This window comes from Bubalus kerabau, chromosome 17 (assembly GCF_029407905.1).
Source record: "Bubalus kerabau isolate K-KA32 ecotype Philippines breed swamp buffalo chromosome 17, PCC_UOA_SB_1v2, whole genome shotgun sequence".
In the NCBI taxonomy this organism is placed as follows: Eukaryota; Metazoa; Chordata; class Mammalia; order Artiodactyla; family Bovidae; genus Bubalus; species Bubalus kerabau.
The window spans coordinates 38,029,504-38,040,824 of NC_073640.1; the positions used below are offsets into that span (position 1 = coordinate 38,029,504).

Consider the following 11,321-nt stretch of genomic DNA (forward strand, 5'->3'; position numbering starts at 1 on the left):
AGCCCTGTGCTAGATACAAGAAATACAGAAGTGGGCAATACATGGTCTCTGTCTTCACAAGACTTACAATGCACATTCTGTGCAGAGTGACTAAACCAAGGCCTGGCCCTGCCCCTGAATCTATCTGCCTGTGCCCAGGGGTGCTGGGGTCAGCTATGGCCTATGGCTTGAGGCCTCTTGTCTTTGGCTCTGGAGGGGTACATGTGCCGGCCAGCAGGTCTAACCAGCTCTTCGGGCTCACAGGGGGCCTGGCTAGGGTGGGGGTGGCAGACAGTGGGCAGCAGAAGGGGAGGGAGGGAGCTGGAGGCAGTGACTCAGTGGGGCGGCTCTAAAACAGCTGGGGAGGGAGCCAAGGCTGGTCCTGATGCTCGCTGAAGCTAGAGGAGGGTGGGATGAGAGGGCCTGCGGGGGGTTGGGGATGGAGCAGGGTAACCCCAAGCCTCCTTACTCGCAGCCACATCCCCTGAAGGAGGCTCCTGGGAGGCTGACTTGGTGCTGATGTGGCAGCTGGAATGGTGGGGAGGGGAGGATTGCTGGTGCTCCTTCTGATGCCCTGATTCTCTCCTCTGGCAGCTTCTTGAAGGAGGTGACTACCCTAGAGCCAGGGAAGCCACTGTACCTACTGCCCTCTCTCTACAAGGAACCCAGGGCCTGAATAAGGTTATGGGGCACAGTGTCTTCTTCTGGCCACATAGCCTACCTTCTTATAATCTTCCCACAAGTTTGGGGGAGTGTCAGTCCAGACCCACATGTCCCCAAAGGGACTTCACACCTCAGAGCTGAGCGAATCTCACAGGTCAACTGTCCAAGTGATTTTCACCAGTTCAGGATCCTCTGACCGAGCATGAAATGAAGGGCAGGGCTCCAACACAGCCCAAGAGCTGGCAGCAAGTGGACCTCTGACATACAGGTCTTTCCTAGTTCTCAGGGGGGAATCCCAGGAGAAAGGAACGACTTTCCTTCTTTCTTTTACAGGTGAGTAAGACGAGGCTCAAGGGGCACTGAGTTGCAGGAGTTCACCTAGCAGGTAAGTGGAAGGGCACACCTGGACCTCTGCTTTCAGAATCCTGTCCTCAGTTCCAGCCTCTTTGGCTGGATTTTGTGGCAGGGGGTGTGGAGCTGGGGAGAGGGTGTATATGACAGAAGTGCCAAGAATGCAAGGGAGTGGAGAGTCCGGGCCTGGTGGATTCTGGCGAATCTGGGTCAGCACCCACTACAGAGATCCCTCCTTTCCTCTAGCCCAGATAGCGGCCCCCACGTCCCATCATAGGATCATACAAGCTGTCTCTCAGTGCCTGGGCCTGAGGACTGGAAAGGAAGATAGGGGCTGCAATGGAAGGGCCTCTCCCTCCATGAAGATACCCCTACTGGCTGCCAGCAGCACCAAATAGCTAGTCTGGGCTTCCGGAGTCTCTCTTCCTAGGGGTCTCCAGGCTGACAGAGCGCTCCTTGTTTTGCCCAGGGAGGCTGGGGCTGTACTCCCCCCATCCTGCGTGCATTCAAGAGCAGAAGCCTCCCCACCTCGGTCCGCCAGCCCCCTCCCTCACTCCCAGGCGGACCCCTGGCTCACTCACCCTCGCGCACCTACGCCGCCTTCCCAGCGGGGGAGCGCTTCTGGCGCGCAGAGCAGGCCGGGGGAGTGGGCGCCGTGGGAAGGCCGCTGGTCGTTGCCCCTACCGGCGGGCTGAGAAGCCAAGTCAAAGTCAGCTGGAAGCCCCGGGGGTGAAGCCGAGTCCTCCCGGCCCGCGGGGGACGAGGGGGCGGCTCGGCAGGGGGCGCTGCGAGAGCCGGCGTCTCGGCGCTCTCCGGCCGGCTGGGGCTCGGGCAGCTGCCGTCGGGCCCGGCGGGGTGGGCGGTGGCTGCGTCCTCCGGCCCCCAGGGGGCGGTGCGGCGCCGCCGTGTTCCCTGCTGCGCCCGTGCCGCCCCCGCGGTCTGGAGGCTGCGCGCAGTAGCCGCCGTCGAGGCAGCGGTGCGGTACGTTCGAGGGCTTCGGCTGCCTGGCGTCCGGGGTTCGCGGTTCCCCGTCGGCGCGTCCTGGGGTTGTGAGCGTGACCGGGGGGCGGGCGAGGGAACGGGCGCGCGAGCCCATGGCGAGGCCGGGGTCGGCCGGGCCGCCTTGAGCGCGAGCACGAGGCCGCGCCCCGCCCTTGTCGTGAGCGTCGCAACCGCGCAGGCCGCCCCCCAGCGTGGGGCCCTCCGGGCGAAAGCCCACGGGAGCGCGGCACCGCCGGTCCCGAGCTGGACGGAGAGACCCCAGCCTTTCTCCCTTCTCCTCAGGCCTCAACTGCGACAGCCGCTGTGCTCCCGGTGCCGGGCACCAAGACTGGTGCCTCCTACGGCCTAGTGCCTTCTGCCTGCATCACCCTCCGAGCCCTACCCGGCCATCTTCAACGTGTTTCCTGGATGAGCTGAGGTCTTAGTTCACACCGAGGGCTTAGCTCCTCTCCCTTTTGCTTGGAGCAGGCCCACGCTTAAGGAAGGGGAGATGGAAGGGCCCCTGAAGGATGGGGATGAGTCTCCAGAGTCCCAGGGCCATGCCACCGACTGGAGATTTGCTGTGTGCAGTTTCAGAGATGCTTGGGATGAGGGGGAACCTGCTCCCCAGATGCAGGCTAAGAACCCCCATCCTCCAAGCCCCCCAGCAGGGGCAGCCCAGGGGGAGGAGCTCCAGGGCAGCCCTCTGCCTGGTGAGCTTCAGTCACCCACAGGACAGATGGTTGCAGATGAGTCGGGGCATGGTCAGAAGGGCACATTAAGAGGGTCTTCTGTCCACATGAAGGAACCAGACTCCTCTGGAGTGAAGATCCTCCTAAGTCCAATGTCTTCCCACCTTAGTCTGGCACAGGGTGAGAATGACAGCCAAGGAGGAGACTTGGCAGGGGACTCAGTTTCAGGCAGGGTCATGCCAGTCCGCTTGGACCCTGAAGTGTTGGACAGTGACCCTGTGAACCATGGAGGTCTTTTATCTGAGACATCGTCAGAGCTACTGGAGGCAGGTAAGGAAGGCTGGGCCAGGGAAGTCTTGGGAGGGAAGAAGGGAGGGTACCTGAAGGTGGGGAGGCTTCTGATCCTACTCAGGCTAAAGCCCAGGTGCAAATAGGGGGTCTCTGGGTAGATTGCCCAGTGTAGACCCAAGCGGTTTTCCTCGCCAAGACTCCCGCAGATCCAGGCTCTTGAAGTCCACTGACTACCTCCTGGCCCAAGACCTTGCCTGGGAGCTACTTGCCAGTGGCATGGCTGCCCTGCCAGGTAGCTAGCTGGGAGACACTAAAGGCGGTACAGGTGGGGTGGCTTGATTGAGCAGATGTTCACTGCCTTTTCCCCATAGGGACTCGAGATGTAGAAGGCCGGGCAGTGCTGCTTCTGTGTGCCCATAACTCAGCTTGGAATCACCCCAAGTGCAACAGCCATGAGCTCGTCCGCCTCCTGCTCTACTTGCAAAGCATCCCCAGGTTGGGGGAGGAGGTTGGGGGACAGAACCTGAGCCAGGAGATGGTTGGGTTGGGGAAATAGATACTCAACCAAAGCCTGCTCCTTTAGGCCCAAAGTACAGACCTTGGGATTGACCGTGCTAGTGGACGCCCGGATTTGTTCCCCAAGCTCTTCCATATTCTGGGGGCTCAGCCAACTGCAAGTGAGTACAGGATTGTAGCTCCCTTCTTCCCCCTAGCCATTCCTTTTGTGTAGGGTCGGGATCAGGCCTGAGCTCAGATTCTTTGCAGAAAGCAGTCCCAGGATCAGTGCATCGTGTGCTGCTGGTGGGAAAGCTGCCGGAGGAAGTGCCTGCAGGGCTTCAGGTACTGAGCCATTTTGGTCAGGGTGGAGATGGGGTGAGTCCCCACCAGGCCCGAGTCTACTACACCTTCTTTTTCTGCAGATAGAGCATCTATCCTCTCACCAAAGCCTGCTGACCCACATCTCCACCTCAGAGTTGCTCACTTCACTAGGAGGAGGCCTGCCTTACTGTCACCAAGCTTGGCTGGACTTCCGGATGGTCAGTACACTGGGTGGGGCATTGGGTGGATGGGCAGGCAATATGGTCAGCAGAGGAGCTCCCCCTGGGCTGGCTTGGGCAGTGCATAGCTGGCTGCAGTGGCCTAGGATCCAAGATGCCTGGGACCAGCCCTGTGCTCTGTGCTGGTCATGCCTGCCTCTGTTCACAGCGTCTGGAAGCCCTCCTGCAGAGCTGCCAGGTGGTTTGTGCCCTGCTTCAGGGAGCCATTGAGAGCATGAAGGCTGTGCCTCAGCCTGTGGAGTCTGGGGTGAGTGTCCCCTCTTGACACCTCCCCAAATTCTTCCTTTCTTCCTTCCCCTTCTCCCACATGCGCTTCTACCACCCGTTGCTCTTAATCATAGGAAGTTGGTCGACTGCTGCGGCAGGCACGGGTCCTGATGGAGCATGTGCTAGACTCTCCACGGTTGGCATGGCTACAATGCCAGGGAGCCTTGGAGCTGACGTGGCTAAAGCAAGAGGTCCCAGATGTGACCCTGAGTCCAGACTACAGGTAGGTACAAGCCCAGGTCTTGCCCCAGCCCACTATATCTCATGCCAAGGACTCAGTGTCTGGCCCAGACCAGCCAGGATTATGGTCCCAGGACAGGGTCAAGTGGAGCTAGGCACCTGGAAGGGGCACTAAGACATGTACCATGCACCAGGTCAGCAGTGGACGAGGTTGAGGAGCTGTATGGCCGCGTGGATGGATTGTTGCACCAACTGACACTGCAGGGTAACCGCCGAATACAAGCACTGGAGTTGGTCCAGACGCTGGAGGCCCAGGAGGGCGAGCTGCACCAGGTGGGAGCTATTCGCCCTGGTGGGCCTCACCTCTAATTTTAAGCATCACCCCTACCCCATAGCAACTCTCCTTTCCTTGTTTGTACTCCTCCAGATGGAAGTGTGGCTTCAGCAGGTGGGCTGGCCAGCACTTGAGGAGCCCAGGGAGCCTTCACTGGACATGCTGCTTCAGGCCCAAGGCCCTTTTCGGGAGCTGGACCAGATTGCTCAGGTGAGTTTGGTTACTTGTTCCTCGTGTAGGTATTGGAGCACTTTGCCAGAAACTTGGAATGCAAAGTGGGTGAAAGTAAATCTAGTCTTTATTCTCTTGGAAATTACAGTCAAGCCGAGGAGATCAGTTGTAACCAAAGATTGAAAGTCATGTGTATGTTCTTTTTTGGAGAAGGGAATGGCAACCCACTCCAGTATTCTTGCCTAGAGAATCCCATGGACAGGGGAGCCTGGCAAACTACCATCCATGAGGTTGCAAAGAGTTGGACATGACTGTGTGACTGAGCACATTTGTTCTTTGTGTGCAAAAGTTCTAGAGAGAAGCAATACAGGTATTTCTATCTGAGTGTATGATAAAGTCCTGAACGAGGAGGGGTATTGGGCAAACTCTCTTGAGATAGTGACTTTGATCTGAGATCTGAAGGATAGGTTGATGTTAACCAGGCAAAAGAGGGTTAGAGATAAGACATGTTTCAGACTGAGGAAGCAAAAAGCATGTACAAAGGTCCTGTGATAGGAGGGAGCGTGGCTTGCCTGAGGAACCATCAGAAAGTCAGCGAGGATGAAATACAGTGCAGAAGAGGGAGAGAGAGTAGGGTGAGATGAGGTAAAATGAGGCTGGAAGAATGGCCAGTGGCCAGGAACTGCTCCTGTAATGGAGTACAATTTAAGCAGGAAAATCATACAATCAGATCTGTATTCTAGAAATATTACCATAGTTCCTGGGTAGACAGTGATTTGGTGGATGGACATGCAGAGTCCATTGAAGAGGCACTTGTAGTGGTCCAGGTGGGAATGATGCTTACTCTGGCCAGGATGGTGGCAGAGGAGATAACATTTGAGAAGTTGATGGGATTCAGTGGTGGATACATGTGAAGCTGTGAGAAGGAGAAGTGTTTACAAAGGTGAATAGGTACTGTTCCCTGAGAGACAGACCTTCTGGGGGAAAGGGCATTCATCTGTCTAGCCTTGGATGTACTTTGGAAATGACCATGAGGGAAGGAGAGGGAGCACTGAGTGTAGAGGCTCATTTGGTGGTTGTAGGTGTATGGGTGATATTTGAAGAGTGTGTGCATATGATTGCCTGAGAGAGAGTGGGCCGTCTTCAGGAACACCGAGGTTTAACAACTGAGCTAAGGGATGGGGGATCAGGAGGGGGGAAGCACTAGAGAAAGCCAAGGAGAATCAGGGAGTGGGGAGAGGTCAGGGGAGCTAGAGGAGAGAGGTTTAATACTACTGAATGGTAAGAGTCAGAGGAAGCCTGAGAGGCACTGGGGATGGGGAGTGAAGTGGGGTTGCAGAAGGCCAACATAGTTAACAAGTAATGATGAAAATAATGGTTTCTCCAGGGAGTTTCGCTGTGGAGAGGAGAACAGAGAGAGGGGGTTGGGGGAGGGGTTGCGGAGGTCTGGTCTGCACAGAAGTGACTTGATGATGCCTGCAGACATCCATGGAAAAGACCTGGGCTCAGCAACTGCAATGCCAGGCCTAGGCTTGCTGATTCCAGGCTCTGTCTCCAGGAACAGGTCAGGCGAGGGGAGAAATGTCTGCAGCCACTGGTTGGCTGTGATGCGGCCGAACTGGGCCCCTTTGGGGCCCGCTTTCTGACCCTGCAAACCCAGCTGGCCGACTTCTCTAGGGCTTTGGCCCAGCGGCGGCAGCGACTGGCAGATGCTGAGAGACTCTTGCAGTTCTTCAAGCAGGTGCGTGAGGGGTCCTGTCCCTGGTTCCAGGTGGTCAGTGAAGTCAGAGGGGTGGCTGCTTAGTGCTACGGCAGCCTGAGCTTTGAAGGATATCATGCCTGTTTTCTCTCCCTGTTTTCAGTCTGATGCGCAAATCTACTGGGGATGCAGCCTGGGGCCACCGTTCTGTGGGGATGGGGGTAGATAGAGGAGAAGGCTTAGCAGTCTTGGGGAGATCCTTCCTCAGTGCCCATCTGGCCTTGGTGTTGCAGGCCTTGACCTGGGCCGAGGAGGGGCGGCAAGTGTTGGCAGAGCTGGAACAGGAGCGCCCAGGGGTTGTGCTGCAGCGGCTGCAGCTGCATTGGACCAAGCACCCGGACTTGCCTCCTGCCCACTTCCGAAAGATGTGGGCTTTAGCCACAGGGCTGGGATCTGAGGCCATTCGCCACGAGTGCCGCTGGGCCTGGGCGCAGTGCCAGGACACCTGGCTGGCCCTGGATCAGAAGTTAGAAGCTGCTCTGAAGTCACCCCCGACGGGTAGCACAGCTAGCCTGTGTGTCAGCCGGGTCCCAGCCGTACCTGCTGTCCCTCCCCTGAGGAAAGCCTATAGCCTTGATCGGAATCTGGGATTGAGTCTTAGAGAACCTGCCCACCAGTGCCACCATGAGGCCATTGTACCTGCCTACCACAGACCAGAGGCTGGAGGTGGTGCCCAGTCAGGGTCATGCCCCACCGTGCCTCCTCCAGGGAGCTGTGACCCCAGGAGCCCCAACAGGTACAGAGAGTGGGCAGGGCAGGGAGGGCGGTGGCAGGGCGGATGTCTCGGGTCCTGACTCCACCTCCCTGGTAGACTTCAGCTGGTGCTGGCGGAGATGGTGGCTACGGAGCGGGAGTATGTCCGTGCCCTGGACTACACCATGGAGAACTACTTCCCTGAGCTGGATCGCCCTGATGTGCCCCAGGGCCTCCGTGGCCAGCGTGCCCAACTCTTTGGCAACCTGGAGAAGCTGTGGGACTTCCACCGCCATTTTTTCTTGCGTGAGCTGGAGGCCTGTACCCAGCACCCGCCCCGGGTGGCCTATGCCTTCCTGCGCCATGTAAGCCCCACAGGCCACGCGGCCCCTGGCTGATCCTGCCACACTCAACAGCGAGCTACTGGGTCTGACCTTGGTGTCAGGTCCTGTGATGGGTACAGCTATGAGCAGGACCAACCGGCCCCTGTTCTCCAGGGTGCTTTTAGTTTAGCAGAGGAGATGTGACTGTGAAATAGATAATTCCAGATTATAATTGGGATTAGAAAAAAATCCAGATAGGTGATAGTGAGTTAGCAGTGAGGCAGGGGTACCCCCTTTAGAGAGAACAGTTAGAGGCATCTTAAGAGAAGCTGATGTTTGAGCTAAGGCCAGAGGGAGGGGCTGTAGTCAGAGCATCCCATTCAGAGGAAAGATCAAGTACAACGTGCTGGGCAGGAAAGTGGCCCAGTAGTTGAGAAGGAGACGGGTCAGTGTAGCTTAGTGTTGTGAGCAGGGGAAGGGTCTTCTGAAGTGAGATGAGACCAGAGCAGAGCTCTTGGGGCTGTGGGAGTGGCAGGGCTGTGTGCAGGACCTCATCCCCAGGGCCCTGTAGGCAAGCCCCTCCCTGCACAGCGCCTGTTCCTTCCAGATCACCCGTCACTCCAAGCAGGGCAGGTAGGATCTGTCAGTGGGAGGTCTCTTGGGAACACGTTGGCCATTTGGGCCTCCCAAGCTGAGAGTGGTCTGACTCCCTTGGATGCTGGCCCATTGGCACCTGGTCAAGCTGTGTATCTTTGCAGAGGGTGCAGTTTGGGATGTACGCACTCTACAGCAAGAATAAACCGCGCTCCGATGCCCTGATGACCAGCTATGGTCACGTCTTCTTCAGGGTGGGTGAGCCTGAGACTGTAGTGGGAGGAGGGATGGAGCAAACAACGGGAAGCTCCCTGACGGTGTCTGATGCACCCAGCAGGACAAGCAGCAGGCACTGGGGGACCACTTGGACTTGGCCTCCTACCTGCTGAAGCCCATCCAGCGCATGAGCAAGTATGCGCTGCTGCTGCAGGAGCTGGCACGGGCCTGCGGGGGACCCGCACAGGAGCTGAGTGCCCTGCGGGCTGCCCAGAGCCTCGTGCACTTCCAGCTGCGACATGGCAATGACTTGCTAGCCATGGATGCCATCCAGGGCTGTGACGTGAGTCTTGGCAGGCCATGGTGGCCAGGGGCAGTGGGTGCGAAGGGAGGGGGCAGAAGAGGCCAGGCACCCACCAGGCCCCCACTTGGCAGGTCAACCTCAAGGAACAGGGCCAGTTGGTCCGGCAGGATGAGTTCACAGTCCGCTGTGGGCGCCACAAATCCCTGCGTCGCATTTTCCTCTTTGAGGAGCTGTTGCTCTTCAGCAAGCCTCGCCGAGGACCCACAGGCATCGACATGTTTACCTACAAGCGCTCCTTCAAGGTAGGCCCAACCAGGCCCCTCCCCGTACCCCCAGCGCCCCCACCCTACAGCCTCACTGAGCTCCTCTCCTGGCCACACAGATGGCAGACCTTGGCCTCACTGAGTGCTGTGGGGACAACAACCTGCGCTTTGAGATCTGGTTTCGCCGTCGCAAGGCTAGGGACACCTTTGTGCTACAAGCTGCCAGCTTGGCCACCAAGCAGGCCTGGACAGCTGACATCTCCCGCCTGCTCTGGAGGCAGGCTGTCCACAACAAGGGTGGGTGTCTGCCCCATTTCATCCCATGATCCCCTCCTTGGAGAGCTTACATTGTCCCAGAGGGGCCCCAGCGAGGGCCTCAGGAACTGGAAACACTGGGGAGGGTGGAAAAGGTCCAGCAGCAACAGCCAGCACAGGAGAAAGAACTCAAGTCAGGCAGTCCTGATGTCACCATCTCAGGCTGAGGACATGTAAACCTCTGAGTGTTTGGTGCACAGGACAGTCCCCAGGCTATGGGTGTCCAGGAGAGACTTGTATGAGGAGGAGGAGTGATAAAGGGCTGGGCTGATGTCCAGACACCCACTTTCCACCCAGAGGTGCGCATGGCTGAGATGGTGTCTATGGGTGTGGGGAACAAGGCCTTCCGGGACATTGCACCCAGCGAAGAAGCTATCAACGACCGCACCGTCAACTATATCCTGAAGTGCCAAGGTAGCAGGCAGGCTGCAGGGGTGGGGTGGGGAGAGCTGCTCAGGGAGCGATGTGGGCCTCTGGCAGCCCTAGCCTGCACTCCCCTCAGGACCTCGGCCCAGATGGGCTCTGGCCTGACCCAACCGGACTCTCTCATGCAGCAGTTCGCTCTCGGGCCTCCATTGCTGTGGCTCCTCTTGACTCTGACAGCCCCTACCTGGGGGCCTCAGGCGCCCTTCCTGGAGATCCTGCCTCTTGCTCTGTACTGGGGTCCCTCAACCTGCATCTGCACAGAGACCCAGCTCTTCTGGGGTTCCGCTGGCCCCTGTATTCCACCAGTTTCCCAGAAGAAGCAGCACTGGAGACTGATGCCGAACTGGGCAGCCAGCCATCTTTGAGTAGGTTTCTGGGCTTTCCCAGAGGCAGGAGGGCATGGCTTGGGATCTGGGCCTCCCCTGCTGACAGCTCACCTGGTCTCTCTTCCCAGCTCCTGAGGACTCAGAGGTTTCCTCCCAATGCCCATCAGCCAGTGGCTCCAGTGGCTCAGACAGCAGCTGTGTGTCAGGGCAGATCCTGGGCAAGGGCCTGGAGGACTTGTCCTACGTGAGTGTCATTTTGCCTCGTACCTACCAGTGCTTTCTCAGCTCTACCTGGGCCTATGGCACCCTTGTCTTTAGGTGGAAACGAGGGTGGTAAGACAGAGCCATTCCTTAGAGACCCCACCTGGATCCTGAGCCAGGGAAATACATGTTCATACCTGGCTTTGTACCACAGGTCTGAGCCTGGGCTTGAAGGTGGGCAGTGGATCCAGGAGTCTTTAGATCCAAGGAGCATCACCTCCCTGGAGATCTGCTATGACCAGGCCATGGGCAGCACCTGGGTCACCTCCAGCCCATATGCACAGTCCTGTCAACCACCCATTCTGATGTCTGTGTCCATTGGACAGATCGGCAGTGACCTCTCCAGGGGATTCTGGCAGCAGAGCCTAAATAAGCACCCTCATTTTGGGTTCCTGGCCCATGTCCCCTTCGGTCCCCATCTTCTCCCACCCAGAGCAGAAGGTGGATGTTTCTATGCTGTAGGCTAGTGGGATGTTGAGTGGCTCTGGTAGTGACTAAGCTGCCCCACCCTTCAGGAGGAACAGAGGTGGGTTCCTCGCCACTGCTTCCCAACTCCTGGTCTCAAAGCCAGGCTCATCCCTACTGGACTCTTCTTCTTGCCTGCCCTAGCTCCCCAGTCCAGTTTGGTTACATGGACTCAGAGGTTTTTGAATAGCTTTCAGTTAGAGTTGTATAAGATCATTTCACTGGTTGTAAGGTCTTTGGTTCTCAGAGATGGAGTCCAGACCCTTGACTTGTGATTTATTCTTTATTTGTTTATAATAAAAAATAAACTGATAATGCACCCTTCAGTGGAGACATCCCTGGTTAAAATGCATCTTGGCAATGGGATGGGTGGGATGTGGGGGCAGCATATCTCCCCAAGCGTGGCCAG

At 57.7% G+C, this 11,321-nt stretch overlaps 1 protein-coding gene across 3 annotated transcripts; it reads left to right on the forward strand.

The window, feature by feature from the left end:
* Positions 1-1,877: 1,877 nt before the first annotated feature.
* PLEKHG4 (pleckstrin homology and RhoGEF domain containing G4) lies at positions 1,878-11,238 on the forward strand. 3 transcript variants are annotated; one of them, XM_055552003.1, is made up of 23 exons: positions 1,879-1,974; positions 2,278-2,413; positions 2,836-2,996; positions 3,154-3,249; positions 3,329-3,452; positions 3,541-3,634; positions 3,723-3,797; positions 3,878-3,994; positions 4,164-4,262; positions 4,357-4,505; positions 4,657-4,795; positions 4,890-5,006; positions 6,526-6,708; positions 6,960-7,462; positions 7,538-7,784; positions 8,501-8,590; positions 8,674-8,895; positions 8,988-9,158; positions 9,239-9,416; positions 9,732-9,848; positions 9,989-10,225; positions 10,315-10,430; positions 10,602-11,238. In XM_055552003.1, the coding sequence occupies exons 3-23, from the start codon at positions 2,903-2,905 to the stop codon at positions 10,605-10,607; spliced, it is 3,174 nt and encodes a 1,057-aa protein (XP_055407978.1). In that variant the 5' UTR covers positions 1,879-1,974; positions 2,278-2,413; positions 2,836-2,902; the 3' UTR covers positions 10,608-11,238. The 3 variants fall into 3 exon arrangements, with proteins under 3 accessions (XP_055407977.1, XP_055407978.1, XP_055407976.1); XM_055552002.1 differs by having other exon boundaries at positions 1,878-1,974; positions 2,278-2,996; positions 9,992-10,225; XM_055552001.1 differs by having other exon boundaries at positions 2,278-2,996.
* The last annotated feature ends 83 nt before the right edge of the window (positions 11,239-11,321 follow it).

Coding starts and splice junctions, on each gene's coding strand:
- PLEKHG4 (XM_055552001.1), top strand. CDS start 2,486: ATGGAAGGGCCCCTGAAGGATGGGGATGAGTCTCCAGAGTCCCAGGGC. Junction 6,709..6,959: donor TCTTGCAGTTCTTCAAGCAG/GTGCGTGAGGGG, acceptor TTGGTGTTGCAG/GCCTTGACCTGGGCCGAGGA. Junction 9,417..9,731: donor GCAGGCTGTCCACAACAAGG/GTGGGTGTCTGC, acceptor CTTTCCACCCAG/AGGTGCGCATGGCTGAGATG.